Raw genomic sequence first — 17,495 nt, 5'->3', positions numbered from 1 at the left:
TGGCTTTGGCAGCATAAACACATTAGAAACAGTACTGGTCTGTACTGGTGAGTGATCCCTGTTGCTCTGGGAATAGCAGCAGGAGGGAGCTGTTATCCCCATGTGCTCTGGGAGCTGGATATGGGTAAGGAGGGGGGTCATAGCCAAAACACCTTTGGACTCCTGGGCCTCTGAAGGTTTTCTTGGAAGAAGACAAAGGGCAGCTGAGTTTTCTTCATGGAAATCTCATGGAAACAGGGCAAAGCTCCATGACAAAGGAGTAGATCTCACTGGCTGTGTCAGCTGGACCCCTTTACCCAGATCGGGAGCAACACTGAACACTTCCTATCCCTAAAACCCCAATTCCTCACTTCCCTCACCTCTGGAACAAGGCTTGTGCTCTCCTCTCCTGCCTCAGCCACCAAACACAAGTCACTAAAAACTTTATAAGATTTGAAAATCCTCAGTGTTGGTTTTTTTAAAGACAATTTTGAAGCCTGTTACCCCCAGGTCGTGCTGAGCCAGCACTCCCAGAAACCCCAGGAATTAGGGAGGAGTGGAAGGGAGAAGGTTTGTGGGTAATAACCAGCTGGTTAAATTGGTTTAATTCTGCTGCAGGTTCAATCCTGCTGTGGGTTCAACTCTTCTGTCGGGCTGCAGAAGAGTTTATATTCATTTCCATACTAAAGTTTCAGATCCTTGCCCTGGGCCCTGCAAGTTTGGAAAGGAAATATTTATTCAAGTAATTACTTAAAAAAACCCAAAATCTAATCCTCCTTGTTGGCAGAGCTCAGGAAATGCTTTGCAAGAGGGTTTTGTTGTGCCCTGAAAACCCAACCACCTCCAGCTCCCCAGGGCAGCACTTGGGCTTCTTGGAGCTTCTGGATCTTCAGGAGGGATTTCTGCTGGAAGCAGGTGAGGGGCAGCCAAACCTCAGCTCATGGAATGGGCAAAAACACTGACCAAAAACTGGAATTCTCAATTTTCACTTCGATTTCATCACTAGCAGGTGGCTGAGATCAGTCTGGAATATGAGCAACCTGGTCTAGTGGAAGGTGTCCCTGCCCAGGGCAGGGGGTGGAACTGGATGGGCTTTAAGGTCCCTTCCAACCCAAATCATTCCATGATTCTATGAAACCCAGGATGAGAACCCTGCCCAGTGCACACCATCAACCTCTGGCATGAGACGCCAAAGAAACTGAAGGAATAACACAAGAGACTGGAAGAATAACATGAAGAGGAAGATTTCATAGAAATTGTTTTTCTTCACTGCATTTGGGCATTTGTAACAATTAATGATTCCCAGAAAATGGGAATGTTTTTCGTGTGCAACTCCAGGCTTTGAAAAAAAAATCACACAGAAATTGTATTTTGAGCTGGAAAAGCTGCCGTGGTGTTTCCAACAGAGCCAGGGTTTGCCTTTTCCCACCCTGGGAACAGACATCCGAGGCCATGGCAGCTCCTTGGCCTGGAGTGCTGCTCCTCTTCCCGAGATCCTGCACCCACAGCACAAAGAAAGCACAAAACAAGCCTTGTGGGTCCCTTCCAACTCAGGATATTCCATGAAATTTCTGAACTACACTCCCACGAGGACCTGGGGTGCATTTCCCAATGGAAATCTCTGGGGAGGTTTTTGCCCTCCCAAATTTCTGCTGGAAAATTGGAAGCTTTAAAAAAACCACCACCACCAAAATCCCACATTTTCCCCCCAGATTTATGGCTGAGGGAAAGACTTTAGAGACACACAGGGGGTTCACTCACCTCATGTCTTAAAAAGAAACAACTCCCTGATCCTCATGTTTTGTTTTTCCTGCTATTGTTTCCCTGCTCTGTCTTTGTGTGTTCGGGGAAGAAAATAGGGAATAAATCTTGGATACAGCTGGATGGGTCCTGGGAAGCGGGATGTAACCAAGTAACAGGGCTCCTAGCAACAGGCTTGATGGGAGGATTTAAAGATAGAAAGAAAAGTAGGAGCAAAGCAAACAATGGGAAAATGCCGACTCCTTCCCAGATAAATCAGCTCCAGGCAGGGGAGAAGGTGCTTTGGTTGTTTTGGTTTTCCTTTCTTTTTGTTTTTGTTCTTTTTTTTTTTAAACAAACAGAAATTCCGAGCCACAGATGAGGGTTTGGTGTTTGGTTTTTTTTGTCGTTTTTGGTTTTTTTTAAACCACTTTTACAGGTGTCGTTTGTACAAATCCAAGCGTCCCTTGAAAATCCGGTTATTACAAACATACAAAGAAACGATGTTGGTGCTACAAATCAGCTACGCGACGGCGGGAGAGCGATTCCTCACAATTAAAAACCCCAGGGAACAGGTATTTACAGGCCCCTTCTCCCTCTTTTTTTTGTTTTTTTTTTTTTTTTTTTAAATTTCTGTGTCTCGAGGGGAAGCGGAAAAAAAAAAAGGCGAAGCCCCCTCTCCCCCCCCCGTTAAAAAAAAACCAAACAAAAACTCCCCCCAGTGCACCTCATTTTTCTAAAAAGTATAAAATCGGGTGAGTTTTTTTCCTGCTGTCACACTCTCGGCGAAGTGTAACAAGTTCTGGTTTTGCTTGTTTTCACGTCAGAGGTCTCTTAGAAAAACCATAAAAAAAAAAAAAAAGAGAAGAAGAAAAAAACTACATGGCAGTGTCCAATGAAAACGTGCTCCTTCCGTGCCAGAAGCCAACATCATCCCAAAAAAGTGCCTTTTGAGTAAAATCAACTTTAGTAACAAATAAAAAAAAAACCCACAAGAGGGTGAAAAAAAGATAATAATCACAAGCTCTATTTAAAAGCTTCATCAAAGCCCTGACGGAGCGGCCACCCTGCAGCAAAAGGATGAGTTCTCTTACCTGCCTTCACTCCCTGCTCGGGGGTCTCCAAGCCCTGAGATGTTTCTCCACCCCCTGACCAGATTTCAGGATGCCAAGGAGCTCCTGCCAGCCTGGAGCTTCCCCTCCAGGTGCCTTTTTTCCACCAAAAGAGGCGCCTGGGGGGCCCCAGCCCAGCTGGAAGGGTCAGTGGTGGCTGTGCTGTTTCGGGGCAGCACATCCCTGGTACAGGGAACTCTCATAGCCCTTTGATCCTGCTGGTTTGGAATCAGCAGTGAGAAAAATCCCTGGAGAGCCCCCCCCTCCAAAAAAACACTCCCTGGCTCAGGTCGCTGCCTGAGTTAAGTGCTTTCCTGGAGCCAAGCTGGCCCCTGCATCTGGAAGGGGCAGGAAAAGGGGGGAGAAGAGGGATCACACCAAGCTGCAGAAGTCATCGAAGCCCCAGAGGTCACCACGTAACCAGGGCGCTGGTGGGGGGAATCTGGGATGGGTTTGGGGCTGCATCGTTCCACTCTGGCTCCCAACCCAAAAGCTCTCATCAGAAAAACAAGGAAATGCAAAACCAGGCAGTTTGGTCTGTCAAGTTGACAGAGAAAAGAAGAAAAAAAAACAAAACCCAAAACGAAACACAAAAAATATCTTCCAAGATAAATACACAGCCCCCATTTTGGAAGCATCTTCAAAAAAACTGGATCAACCGTTGTCAGCAGTGGCACAACCTCCCAGGAACATCTGTTGGGCTGGTGAGTTCTCGGCTCCCTTTTGAAGAGGGAACAGTTCAAGGGGAAAAAAGAATCCAGCTCCCACCACACACAGCTCCCGCTCTATCTGCGGGACAACTGGCCACAGCAACTCCCTCGCAGCAGCAGGCTGGGAACCAGCAAGGAGCCCCTAATGCAGCAGGTTCCTGTTTGCTCATGGAAAGGGCTGGCAGTGGTAGCAACTGGCTAGGGAAAGATTTCTCCCAGAAAACAGTACTTCAGGGGGGATTTTAGGAAGGCCTGGGACCTCTCCCTGTGGATGGAAACCGGCCACGCTCGAGCATGCTGTCGGAAGGCAACACACATCAGGAATTCCCATGGAGTCCACGGCAGTGGGACAGTGACAACACGGAGGTTTTGGCTTCCAGGGATCCAGCGGGTCTCCCAGACTCCTTGGCTAATGCTGGGGAAAGCTCCCAGACTGGGGGGTTGGCTTTAAGGGGAGGTTATTGCTCCCGACTTCTCCGGCTTTTTGCCTTTCGACAGGGCAGCCGCTTGCTTCAGGAGTTCTCTGTTCTTGGCCTGGGAACAGGGAAAAGGGGTGTTTAAGGGCATGGATCATCATCTGCTCCTGAGTTCCCAGAATTGCCTGGGCAGGAGCTGCTGGCATCCTGCACAGAGGTGGAAAAGGAGGCAGATGTTGAGCTCACCTCTGACCACCTAGAAGGGGCTCTCCCCATCCCAGCCCCCCCCAGAAAGGACAAAGATAAAATATTAAAACCTGAGAGCCTGGTCAAAAAAAGGATCCATATGAACAATTCAAGGCACCTACAGTACACTCTGAGAGGATTTGAGCTTTTATTCTGGAATCAGTGAAACTTCCAGAGCCCCAGCCAATACCAGTGGAAAACACTTGGACACCAGAGATCAGGGCAGTCCCAGCCAGAGCTGAGCCCAACATGGAAATCCCCAGGAGAGGCAGGTGGCTGGGACACAACTGCTCCTGGAGCTGATGCTTCCTTCTCCTCCCTCACAGGGAGCAGGAAGCACAGCCAGCCCTCTCCACACCACACACAGATGTTCCAGCCTTCAGCCAGGCAGAAGGATGAGCATGGTCAAGGGGATATCACAGGCACCAGCACTCTGACAGCAGCTGGAGGCTCCAAAAATCCTGCCCTGCACTGGGATATTCCCCGGGAATGCTGGATGGAGGAGGGGCTCTTTCCTCAGAGGCAATAGAAGCCTTTTGTCTCATCCCCTCCCACCTCTCATCGCTGGGGCTTTAGATCTTTATATACCCAGAGTAATTAAAGGGTGCAAAGTTCATTTCTCTGTCTGATTTCTCCCCCTTTGACCTGATCCCTTCCATGGCTCAGGCTATTCATGCTGATAATCGCTGTGTCTCCACGGCCCTGGCAAAAATCCTGCTCTCCCTGTTCCCTCCAGCTCAGGGACTTCTTTATTTGGACTAGAGAGATACAGGGCTAAAGGAACTGCCAATTATTCCTTTGTTCTCCCTCGCTACTGGTCACACCAATCACAAGGAGGCGATTTAGAGGTGCAGGGAGCTGACAAAGGTTCTGCAGGCTGGAAAAACAGGTTCAAACCTGATTTTGGCAATAGGTAAAATGAGTTTGATGGTTTCAGTCTAGTCCATGAGGGACACAACACAGCACTTTACAACACAGTGAGTGCAAATGGGGGTTGGGATGCAGTGCAGAGGCTGCAGGATAGGGATGAGAAGGATTAAGAGAGCTGCGTGTGCAGGAGCTCATGGGGTGTTGTGATCAGGAGCGTCCTCAGTCACTCCCAGATAAAGCACAGCTCAGCAAATTGACCCAAAAATGTGTCACCTGTAACTGCTCCATGACCTCCTTGTGTGTCTTCTCCATCTGGTTCATCTTTGCCCTCATCTGTGATTCCTGGTACTGCAGGTCAGCTTTCAGCTCCGTGATCTGGGGAGAAACCAGGAAGGAGCAAGGGAGCTGGAAGAGGCAATGAATTCCCTCCCCCCAGACACTCCCTGCCACGGAAAACACCTCTGCAGAAGGTGTGTGAGGCTGGCTGAGGTCAGAGATGTGCTTGGGGAGTGCAACCACACCAGAACCGTGTCCCTGAGCAGCACAGGGACTGCAAGGAGCAGCACAGGGACTGCAAGGAGCAGCATGTTCACTCCCAGTCTTGCCCACACACAGAGGTCTCCAAGAGAGTGGTCAGGAAGTGACCCTTTATGAAATGAGATCTCCTGGGTGGGTCCAGAGAGCCTCTTTGGCTTTGGACAGCCTGCAAACAGCCAGACATGCTCTTGCTCACTCCAAGATAAAAAGCCAGACTGTGTCTTGGAGTGTGATCTGTGAGAACATTCCAGGCTGCTGGGGGGGAAGCAAGCCAGGGGCTGTACCTTCTTCTCCTTCTCCAGAATCATCTGATCCTTCTGGTGCAGCATCTTTTTTAAAGTAGCCACTTCCTCCTTCAGCTGGGCAATGATGACAAAGTGGTCGGTGCCAGGGGAGTCCAGGGCGAGGTCTGGAGAAAAGCTGCAGCAAAGAACAGGGAGAGGCTCTCAGCACAACCCTCCTTTCCACTGAGTCAGGGGAAACTCCCACGGATGCATTCGGATGGGAATCATTTCAGGATCCTTCAGGATCCTTTTTCAAACCAAAGAGCTGAAGACAGCAATCAGAGAAATACTGAAACTTTTATGATCCCTCTGGAACTCCTTTGCTCACAGGCAGTCCTTGGATGCACCGCAGAACTTCCCACTGAATGTAAACAAACATTCTGGCAGGGAGGGGACATGAAAGAGAAACAAATAACGCCCAAGTTCAACAAACAGAGCAAAGGGAACAGCTAAATTGAAGTCAGCACTGTCCTCAGCAGGGAAAAGGGGTAAAAAACATGCTGGACTTTGTATTTTGGTTCTGCCACGATAAAGCAATTTAGGGAGAAGCTTCATTACCTCAGAGCAGGAAAAACTCTCTGGGAAGACAGAGAAATAGCTGAGCACATCACCTGTACACCACCAGGTCTCTAATCATAAGCAACCAGCTGGGAACTTATCTGGACTGGTAAATCACAAACCTCCCTACGAGACACCAATGACCTGGGGCAGCCACACACAGTCCTGTGCTGCAGGAATATTCTAGATCATAAGATAGCACAAGCTGCAGCCACAGGCCCAGGGAGCTCACCCGAGTTTTCCCTGCCCCCTGTTCCACCCCTAAGGCTGGTTTTTATCTCCAGGTGCTAAGAGGGCAGTGCACTCCCAGCCCCACACACCTGGAATTGCTGTATAAAAACTGAGCAGCAATAAGACAACAAAGCCTCACCTAGAAGATGGACTTCAGGTCTGGCTGTTATCAGACAAATAAAGATAAATCACCAGGGTCACCTGGAGCTTGACTTGTTTTTTTTTTTAAAGCCTCCAGAGTAGGTCAACACTGAGCTGTAGAGCTGGGAGCTGCAGCAGGATGTGGAAGGCACGGTCTGAACCCAAAATTCTGCCTCTCTCAAGGATGTTTCCACCTCTGAGCTTTCAGTTCCCCACCAAGGCAGAGAGTACCCACTGCTCACCTCACATGGGGTCTCCTCTAGCGCCTGGAAACGATCCATTTCCTAATTAAAAGCACAGCCTGCTTTTACTGGACTCGTTAGCGAGGATGTGGCAGGAGAAAGGCTCCTTCCCCCACTGTGCTGGGGATCTACAGAGGGGAACTAAGCAGAGGCAGCTTCCCAGATCTGAGAGTCAGAGGATGGCCCTGAGGCGCTGGGAAAGAAAGCTTGGCAAAGGAAAACTCGGGACTGAGGGGCTGCAGGAGACAGCCCGCGGTGGAGGAGCCTGGCATGGCTAAAACATGCTGACAGCAGAGCCCACACCGAGATGTGGCAGCGCTCTGGGCATGCTGGATCCATTTTAAAACTGTTCCCGAGTAGTTTTCCCAAGTGCAGGCTGTGCAGGATGATGGTGGGAGCTCCAGCACCTTCCTGTGTGCAAGCACGTTACCAACAGCAGCTTTAATTTCCCACTCAGTGCAAATATGCTGGGGAGGAGAGAGAGAAATCAAAAAATCCCCAGCCTCCACGGAGAAAAAAAGGCTTCCTCACCATTCCCTCTGGCTAAAAACAATCCCTTGACACACCATTCCTTTGCCCAGGCACGCTTCCCTCCTGCCGTGCCCCGGGGGGATAAAGAGTGCTGGGAGATGCTCCCATTTCCCTGAGCAGCTCCAGCAGGAAAAATTCCCTGCTTGGCAGTTCCTGCTGCCCAGGACATCGTGGAGCAGGGAAGGTGAGAGCCAGCCCTGCCACCCAGTGGGGAGAAGGGACAGGAGGGACACCAACCTTCCACGGAGCACCCACCAGCTGGGAAGGAGGGCTTGGAGCTATCAGGGATCCCCTGCTGGGGGGGGAGGATAAAATATAAATAAATAAATATCAGGCAGGTATTTTCCTGTCCAGTTGCTGCAAAATGCCCCCTCAAACATGTCAAGGTGCTAATTAAAAAAGCAGCTTTTTTTTCATTCCCTCTTCTTTTATATTTTTTAAAGGCTGACAAATGAAAGGTTCCTCTGTCTTTAAGGAAGCAGCCTGAGACTCCAAAACTGGAAGGAAAACTGCCAAATGCAAGTCACTTCATTCCTTTAACAAACAGATCAAGAACTAAAACAACCAACCAGAAAAAAAAAAAGAGCCATGTCCTCTGCAAATAAACTCAGGATCCCTGTCCCTTGGGATAGGTCGGGGGGCATGTGCTCCCCCTGTTCAAACAGCCTAAAATGCACGTTGCTAATTAAAGGGGAATTGATGAGCTCCCGTTGTTTTCAGTGCAGACAGAGGACAAAAATGGAGCTGTTCCAAAGGCACCTGCCTCTCTGTTGACTGGAACAGAAACCAAATTGACTGCCTTAAACTCCACACCTGTTAAATGGCTGAAATTAGGCAAAGCAAATGCCAAGCTTAAAGATTTTGCTATTCAAGTCAGGCTGGCGTGAAGAGGCACAGATCAGGCATGGAACCAGCATCCAGGTTTCACCTCAGACAAAAACCACCTGGAATACAGCAGCCAGCCCTGGGCCCCCAACACCAGGAGGACCCGGAGCTGCTGGAGCGAGTTCAGAGGCCACAGAGATGCTCCCAGGGCTGGAGCCCCTCTGCTCTGGAGCCAGGCTGGGAGAGCTGGGGGTGTTCACTTGGAGAAGGGAAGGCTCCAAGGAGATCTGAGAGCCCCTTCCAGTGCCTAAAGGGGCTTCAGGAGAGCTGGAGGGACTGGGGACAAGGGATGGAAGGACAGAATAAGGGGGATCCCTTCCCACTGCCAGAGGGCAAGGCTAGACGGGATATTGAGAAGAAATTCTCCCCATCCCTGGAAGTGTCCAAGGCCAGGTTGGAGCAACCTGGGCTAGTGGAAGGGGGCCCTGCCCACGGCAGGGGGGTGGAATGAGATGGGATTTAATGTTCCTTCCAACCCAAACCATTCTGGGATTCCAAGAAAAACATCTCTCACATGCAAAACTCCATCCAGGCCAAAGGACCAGCATCTGGACCCACACTCCCTCTACCACCCCAAAAGCTGGTGCAGTTCAGCCAAAGTCCCAGAGTTTTAATCTTTTTAAAGCCAGGACTCTTCTATGCAAATGAGAACCTTTTCTATGCAAAATGAGGACCCTTTTACAAGGCAACTTTGCTGCTGAGCACCCTCAGGCACCGCTGCCCTCCCCCAGCCAGCAGCGCCGTCGCTGCCTGGTGTTAAAAGCCCAATTTAGCACCTTGTTTGCAGTGAGAGAAGGGGCCGCAGCCTGTTCCCTCTGCAGAGCCTGCAGTGTGAAAACACGAGAGAATGGGGACACCAAAACTGCCCAAATCAGGATCAGAAGAGCTCCAGAGGCTGGAGGTGAAGCCAGAGCAGGACTGAGGGGCAGGATTAGTAAGGCCAGGTCTGCTGCAAGATGTCCTGAGAGCACTGTGAGGGAAAACCACCCCCCCTGCAGCAGGGCCAGTTTGCTCCTCCCAGAGCTCCCCCAGGACAAACCATTCAACACCACCCTTTAAATGCCTGTTGGGAATCGTCCTGTCCCCACAGTCACAGCCACTGGGAGCAAGAGCCACCCAAAATATGTAAGCAAACACATACAGAGAGAATTCTAGACACGGTGAAGGAATTCCTATAATATCCAAAAAGGAGCAACGATTTCAGATAAGCTGGACCTTGTTGGAGGTGTTGCCAAAGTCAACTGAGCTCAAACATGCCCAAATTTTGCCCAGGTGAGGCTGCACCAGAGGTTTGGCTGGAGCCAGGAGACACTGCACAGGAAGGTGGGGCTGCTCCCAGCAGTGAGGAGGTGCTGGTTGTGTCACCCCACTCCCGACTGTGCTGCTGCAGACCCCAACCCCACGCCCAGGCTCTGCCCCAAACTCCAGGCTGACTCTGGGGAGGACAATCTTACAGAAAATAGTGTAAATGGGGAGGGTTTTAGGGGTTCATCCTCACAAAAAAACCCAAAACCCTCAGGAACTCCAAACCCCCATTCAATGAACCCCCATTATTATTCCACTCAAGACACATGTGTCTATTTAAGGCAGCTGCAGCTCTTGCCTTTTCTGCAGCACGTTGCTGGAGCTCTTTAGTTGCTAAATTTACACTCAGTTTGTTACTGGGATTCATCAAAAAAAAAGTCTGTAGCAAGGCCCACAGCCTTGGCAGGAGCCAGACTGACAACATCTGACACAAGAGCAGGAAGGAGGCACTTGATTGCTCCAATCCATGCTCCTGTTTTCTAAAGGAATGGCTGAGCAACCCCAGAGCACAGGACATTTTGGGGTTTGGGTGTTTTTAAGCCAGCAGGGCTGTTATGGGGAGTTATGAGATCTCAGCCCAGGATTTAATGGGGAGATAAAAACACTTGGTGCTGTCCTACAGCCTCTCTGGAGGGAAAGCTGCAGCAGGACTGAAGGGTTGCCCCACTTCTACCAGTGACCTGTGTCCAGCCTCTCCTTTGGCTCCACCAGCGCTGAAGGCAGATGAATTCTGACCCCTCTGTGCTCAGCCACGGCTCCCAAGCTATATTTAATCCTTAAATTTTTTCAACTTTTTAGTTACAACACTGCTCAGGTGGTAAATGGTCTTGTAGACCACTCTGTGGGAGCCACTGCCCTACAATATCACTGGAGGTCTATTTTATAGAATCATGGAATGGTTTGGGTTGGAAGGGACCTTAAAGAAGATCTCGTTCCACCCCCTGCCATGGGCAGGGACACCTTCCACTAGTGCAGGTTGCTCCAAGCCCCATCCAACCTGCCCTTGGACACTTCCAGGGATGAGGCATTTCCCATGGGAGCCTTTCAGACATCAACACTGACTAGGTGTCAACAGCATCTATAGGAGAGATTTGATCTGTGATCTCAGAGACATTCAAGGCAGGTGGTGATGAATTAATTACCAGGGGCTTTACCAGACCCTTTGGCACTAACTACGCTCTGGTCCGTGCTCCCAAATCCCTGCTATTTAGAAAGAGATCCATGGAGAGGGAGAGTTCCCGTGTGTGAGGCAGTTCCCAGGGAGGGAGGGGAGAAAACAACAGGTGATCTCACTTCAGGATGTCAGTGCCTTGAGCAACAGGACAATGGTGGGCCCCGAGAGCCTGTTGGGAAGCAGCCCACTGCGCCAACGTGGACGGGGCCCTCTGGATAAGGGGGCAAAGCATCTCGGGAGAGGAAGGAACGCTGAGAATCAGAGAGGAAAGGCAGGAATGAAAATATGCATGTACAAGACCACAAAAACACAAATCCACCTTAATCTCCTGTTTCTGCTAGTAACCCCCATCCTGCTGCACAGGCAGCTGGTGACAACGTGACCCAGCACTGAGTGTGACAGCAGAACGGGGTTGGATGCTCTCACAGAACCATGGAATGGTTTGGGTTGGAAGGGACCTTAAAGCTCATTTCATTCCACCCCCCTGCCATGGGCAGGGACACCTTCCACTAGCCCAGGTTGCTCCAAGCCCCGTCCAGCCTGGCCTTGGACACTTCCAGGGATGGGGAGTCCACAACCTTTCAAGCAAAGCTGTTTGGTTGCTCGTCCCTCCCCCAAAGGCAGGAGGGGACATGGGAGGTGGGTCTGGATCCTCTCCTGTCCTCCGAGGGTCTCCCTGCAGGAGCACAAACCCTGCAGGTGCTCAGTACTGTTTTCCTCTTCAAACCTGTGTCTAAATGCCAGGCAACACTGGCCTGCCAGGTTCTAGTGCAGCCCCTCGAGGGCCCAAAGCCCAAGATCCCTGCTCTGGCATAAGAGCTTCCTGTTGTTCACACACAACTCTGTCAGATAAACTCAGCAAACAAACCCACCCACCCACAATTTCCCCATGCAACAAGCTCACCTGTCACCATTGGCAGATATGGCATCAAACTTGGCTTTCTTCTTTGGGATTTCATTCTGAATGGAAGAGGTGGATAAGGTTTTCTGGCTAGAAAAAAAGGAGGAAATTGGATGTCAGAACCTGAATGACTTTCAGTCTAATACAGAGAGAGGCAGATAAATATTCCCACCCACTTTGATCCCATTAAAACAATATTTCCCGGTGCAAGAAAGAGCGATAAAAAATTCATTCCTTGAAGACTCGCTGGAGACTAAAAATAAACAGAAAACAATGAGTCAGGCAGAGCAGCACGTGGGTGAAGAACTCCTGCTTAAAAATCTGCATTTTAATCACTAAATTCTACAAATGCAACTTTCATTGTGTACAAGTTCAGCAAGTCGGATCACTCAGAAGCACAAGTCTGCAGCACAGCGGGGTTTAAAAACAAGCAAAGCCTGGCTTAGCCAGGTCCTCCTGCATTTAGACAGTGCCCAAAGCCTTCCCCAAGGTTACCTGTTATAGTGGCTGCCACTGCTGAGCCTGCTGAACTGCTCCTTCTCCTGCAGGCTGGCCCTGGAAGAGCTGCTCAGGTGTTTGCACTGCTCTTTGGTCTTCTGCAGGACCCGTTTGTAGGACAACGTGCACAACCAGCACAGCAGCTTCCCATCCACCTGGAAAGGGAGGCAGAAAGGAGGTTGGGCCTTTTTTTTCCTGCTCATAAAGCAAATAGAGAAAAGGCAAGAAGCACCTTCAGGCTTAAGATCACATATGAACAAGCAGGGACTCAAAGAGGATCCCCTGGATGGACACCAAACCAGCAAGAGGAGGCTCAGCAGGACAGGGATTATCAGAGCAGCCTCCTAAATGAGGAGATGTTTACAGTCTGCAGGAAGCAGGCCTTGGGAATACAAACATCAGAAATACACACCTCCTACAGAGCACTTAGGGTGTTTAAGCCAAGGCTGTGCAGAAGCCATGGAATGGGTTTCCTGGTGGAGGTATGACACTTCCAGCTCCTTCCAAATATCATTCCCCATCCCTCTCCCCGAGCAGCACCTCACTTCTCACTCAGAGGCCTCTGCTGCTCTGCCACCCCTTGGGACAAATCTAAGAGATCTTTCTCAGTAGGTCTGGCAGAGGAGCAGAAGGGGCTTAAAAATTAAACAGCTCTAAAGCACAGCAAAGCTCAACTCCAAAGAAACACTTCATAACCAAGGGACAACCCCTTTTGGAACCATGGAATGGTTTGGGGTGGAAGGAACCTTAAAGGTCATCCAGTCCCACCCCCTGCCATGGGCAGGGACACCTTCCACTAGCCCAGGTTGCTCCAAGCCCTGTCCAACCTGGCCTTGGACACTGCCAGGGATGGGGCAGCCACAGCTTCTCTGGGCAACCTGGGCCAGGGTCTCCCCACCCTCACAGGGAAAAATTCCTTCCCAATATCCCATCTAACCCTGCCCTCTGTCAAGGTGAAGCCATTCCCCCTTGTCTGATCAGGAATGCTGGAGAAGCCACGAAGGAGATGGGCAGAGGATCACTGTGATGAGCCCTTTCACCTTTCCAGCCTCCTTTTCCACCAATACTGACCTTCTTCCTGTCGTCCTTCCTGTCGAAGGCACACTGCTGCTTGCACTGCTCACACGAGTGAGGGGGGCCATACTTCTTCTCCGAGTTGGTGCAACGCTGGCACTTGTTTCCAATAAATGCTGCTATGATGTTGCAGTACTGGCAGGGCTTTGGCTTCAAGAAACAAGAACAACTGATTAATACATTGCTCCTTCCCCTCCTCCCCATAATTTCTAACTTTTCTTTCCTCATATGATGCTGATCCAGGAGACATAACTCCATTTGGACCCCTGGTCTCCAGCTGGGTGTATCTATCCATGGAACTCAAGTGCTGTGAAATCTTTAGAAAAATGTCTAACACCCAAAGAGAACCAATCCAAATCTCTATTTCAGACTTCAGACAGGCAGGAAATAAAGATTTATCACTGCTTCCTGCAGCAATCTCAGTCTGTGTAAGCACACTCCTGTTTCTGCTGGGTATCGAACAGATCATTTCCTGGCCTTCAATGATGCAAAGCTGCTCTTTTTCGGCGCTAAAAGAAGAGAAAAAGTCAAAGCTTCACGCTTGAGTGACCTGTGGTATTGATCAGTCATGCTCCTACAGCAGAGCCAGTCCATAAACTGCTCTGGGATTTCAGCAGGATAAAGACAAGAGAGATGAAAGGAAAAGAGGCTCATGAATCACTTACTGTGCCGTAGAGCTTCACGTTCTGAGCACACTTCTTGCATATTGTGTTGGTTTTGCTGTTAAAAAAACAAAGGGTAGGTCATTCCATTGACACTTCCCCACAGAAAATGAAACCTCTGTAGTTAGGAATGCCAGGATCCCTGGGTGTGATCCCAGCCTCCCCTCTGCTCCATCTCTGGGACTCAGATATCAAAGTGCTCTTCCTAACCCCACCTGGCTGAGCATAAGTTGCCAAAAAGTGGCATCACTAAGAGGTGTCTTTTAATTAAGGCATCCCCAGATGACATCAGGTTTTTTTGTCCTTACAAACACAGGATTTGATCACTGACTAATTGGGAGCAGGAGTGATTCAGCACCATCCTGGAGGATGAGGTTAAGGCAGGTGAGGACAGAAGTGTATTTGTCCAGCAAACACAGGAAGGAACAGTCCAGTTGGCTCTGGGTTTACCAGTCCTCCCTCTGACTTGTCAAAATGCAAAAAGGCAAAAGCCCAGCTGAAGGAAACACGATAGGAAGGAAGTTCTGGGTACCAGAAATCTGGTAAGAGAAAAACTCGTGGGCAGATGCACCCAGAGCCTTCACTGGAAGATGCATCTGAGCACTGGCCAAAAGTAAAACCCAAGCAAAAGGTGCGACCCAAGGGCACTGCAGACACTGGGACTCGCCCAGCAGACCTCTGAAGGCGGGCAAAGGTCCCCCAGGTATTCCATGGCAGCAATTACGGCTCAGTCAGCGGAGGTGTGGAGGCACTACAGTCACCCAGGTGTGTCTGCTCCACAGGAAACATGGATCTGCCCAGCTCAGCAGGCATTTACCTTTCCTGCTGGAATTCAGTCCTGCAGTAAGTGCATTTAACAATGGGATGAGCAATCCGGCACTCCTGCAAGGACACAGGTGTTCAGTGAGGTGCAGCGCTGCTCCCACGCTCCCATTCCCCAAATCCCACAGCTCCTGCTGCCCTCCACTCCCAAACGCTTCCCGCCTTTAGTCATGATGGACAAGGAAGGGTGGCAGGGATGTGTCACAGGTGAGCCAGGAGTGAACTGAGATCCATGACCGGGGCTTGTTTGTGCCAGAGCAGGGTCACGGGGTGGCCTGGGCTCCGAGGGTAGGAACACACAGTCCTGCCTCAGTTACTCACAGCTCTGCCCTCCAGCAGCTCCCGGTGCCTCCAGCCCCGCTCTCCTCCCATCCCAGCTCTCTCAGGCTCCCCCACACTCACCTGCTTTGCCCCAGAGATCCCACATTACTCCAGTTCCTGCCCCATCTCATCCCTGATTTCATTCTTCCCCACCCAGACTGTGCCCCGAAACCCACCTCCTTCCTTCAAGGTACCATCAGATCTCCCATTTGTGTCCCCAGGCGCTCCCAAACCCCTCAGGACCCCCCAAGCCCTCCACGCCTCTCTCCTTGCTAAGAGCCTTCCTCACAAACAGCCCTTCAGGTGCCCCCAGGCCTTCCCTCAGGAACAGCCCCCTACTCCCCCCAGTATCCCCATGACTCCCACTCCAACACCCTCCAAACACCCCCCGCACCCCCAAATTGTCTTCAGGGCCCTCAGGTCCCCCTGACCAACAGCTCCTCTCAGCAGCCCCCCAACCTACCCCCCTGACAGCCCCCAGGCTCTACCCAGGCTCCAGCCCCTCCAAACATCCCAAATGTTCCCAGGGCCTCACCTGCGCTCCCCCCTGCCCACCCCACAGACCCCAAATAGCCTCACAACTCCCCCGTCTCCATAGATACCCCCAGTGCCTTCCCACAAACAGCCCCCCAATTACCCTCAGTCCCTCTAAGAGCCCCCAGACCCCTCAAAAACACCCCCTGCCTGCTCTCCCTCACAAACAGCGATCCAGGGGGTAAAGACCCCTCAGCCCCCCCACAACTGCCTCACAGACAGCCTCCCCCAGCAGCTCCCTCACAAACTACCTCCCCAATTCCCTCACAGAACACCCCCTCCAATTCCCTGACAAGCTGCCCTCCCCAGCCCCCTCACAGACCGCCCCCCATCAGCCTACTCATAAACTGTCCCCCCCAAGCTCCCTCAGTTCCCTCACAACCCCCCACGCTCAGCTCCCTCACAGTTCCCTCACAAACAGCCCCCTCAAAGACCACCCTCCACAATTCCCTGACAAACTGCCCTCGCCAGACTCCCCCATCAGCCCCCTCACGACCCTCCCCCCCCCCTCCGCGCCCTCCCCCTCACCCCCCCGACCCTCCGCCCGCTCCCATCCCCAGTCCCGGACCTTGCAGAGCTGCTGTCCCTGGCTGAGCGCCTCGAAGGGGAAGCGCTGGTGGCACTTGGTGCAGGCGTACAGCGCCGCCATCCCGCCGCCCTGCTGACAGGCGCGGCCCCGCCGCCCCGCCCCGCGGGCCCGCCCCGCCCCCGGCTGTCGCCCATTGGTTGCGCGCTGTGTCACTCAGGCCACGGCAGCTTCTGATTGGTTTAAAGTGCCGTCAATCAGAGCGGAGGGGCGGGGCGGAGACCAACGTCACGTGGGAGGGGGCCTGCGGTGATGCAACCGCCCGGCCCCGCGTGACGCTGTGCGCGGGGGAGGTCTCGCGAGATTTCGAGCGCGGGGGCGGGAGAATCCGGAAGTGGGGCTGGAATGGAACTGGGCTTAACTGGGCTGGGACTGGTGATAGGGCTGGGCCAGGGCCGGGGGAAAGGGCCGAGCTGAGACAGGGCCAAGGGAGGGGGCTGAGCTGGGAGAAAGACCTGAACTAAACCTGGGCCACAGGAAGGGGCTGTGCTGGGTTAAGGAGCTGAGCTAAGACAGGACTAGGAGAAGGGACTGGGCTGGGTCGAGCAGGGCTGGGCCAGGGTTGGAAGAAAGACCTGAGCTAAGCCAGGGCCACAGGAAGGGGCTGAGCAGGGCTGGGAGAAGGGGCTGAGCAGGGCCAGGCGAAGGGGGGCTGGGTCAGGGAAGGGGCTGAGCTGGGCTGGACTGGGAGGAAGAACTGAACTAAGCCAGGGCTATGGGAAAGGGTTGAACTGGGCTGGGAGAAGGGGCTGAGCAGGGCCAGGCCAGGCCAGGGGTGGGAGAAGGCAGCTGAGCTGGGCCTGGGCCAGGCCAAGTGGGGCTGGGTCAGGCGTAGGGGCTGAGCTGGGTCAGGACCAAATCCCCATCCCTGGAGGTGGCTCTCAGTGCTCTGGGATGGGTGACAAGGTGGGGACGGGGCACAGGCTGGACTTGATGATCTCAGGGGTCTTTTCCAACCTCTGGGATTCTCTGAAGGGGCTGAGCTGGGCCGAGGGAAGGGTAAAGGAGGGGGATGGATGGCAGGGCTAAACCAGGACAAGGTGAAAGGGAGATGAGGAACTGGAGTGTGGTGGGTGAGGGCAGAGGGACGAATGGGGGCTGGATTAGGGCTGGAAGAGGAGTGGAAGCTGAGTTAG

General features: G+C 52.0%; 1 protein-coding gene across 4 annotated transcripts; it reads right to left on the bottom strand.

Moving 5' to 3' along the window:
- Positions 1 to 2,109: 2,109 nt before the first annotated feature.
- FAM76A (family with sequence similarity 76 member A) lies at positions 2,110 to 16,456 on the bottom strand. 4 transcript variants are annotated; one of them, XM_027706004.1, is made up of 10 exons: positions 16,342 to 16,456; positions 14,914 to 14,978; positions 14,100 to 14,154; positions 13,432 to 13,584; positions 12,358 to 12,515; positions 11,866 to 11,952; positions 11,081 to 11,212; positions 5,895 to 6,030; positions 5,347 to 5,448; positions 2,110 to 4,075 (listed from the first exon to the last, which is right to left on the bottom strand). In XM_027706004.1, exons 1-10 carry the CDS (start codon positions 16,420 to 16,422, stop codon positions 3,989 to 3,991), a joined length of 1,056 nt encoding a protein of 351 aa, XP_027561805.1. In that variant the 5' UTR covers positions 16,423 to 16,456; the 3' UTR covers positions 2,110 to 3,988. The 4 variants fall into 4 exon arrangements, with proteins under 4 accessions (XP_027561805.1, XP_027561809.1, XP_027561808.1 ...); XM_027706007.1 differs by lacking the exon at positions 2,110 to 4,075 and adding an exon at positions 4,337 to 5,080; XM_027706006.1 differs by lacking the exon at positions 2,110 to 4,075 and adding an exon at positions 5,087 to 5,216.
- Positions 16,457 to 17,495: the final 1,039 nt, after the last annotated feature.

The sequence above is a fragment of the Neopelma chrysocephalum genome, unplaced genomic scaffold, assembly GCF_003984885.1.
Source record: "Neopelma chrysocephalum unplaced genomic scaffold, ASM398488v2 Primary Assembly neopelma1_361, whole genome shotgun sequence".
In the NCBI taxonomy this organism is placed as follows: domain Eukaryota; kingdom Metazoa; phylum Chordata; class Aves; order Passeriformes; family Pipridae; genus Neopelma; species Neopelma chrysocephalum.
Note: the sequence above shows the minus strand (reverse complement) of the source record. Positions and strands in the feature narration are given on the sequence as shown.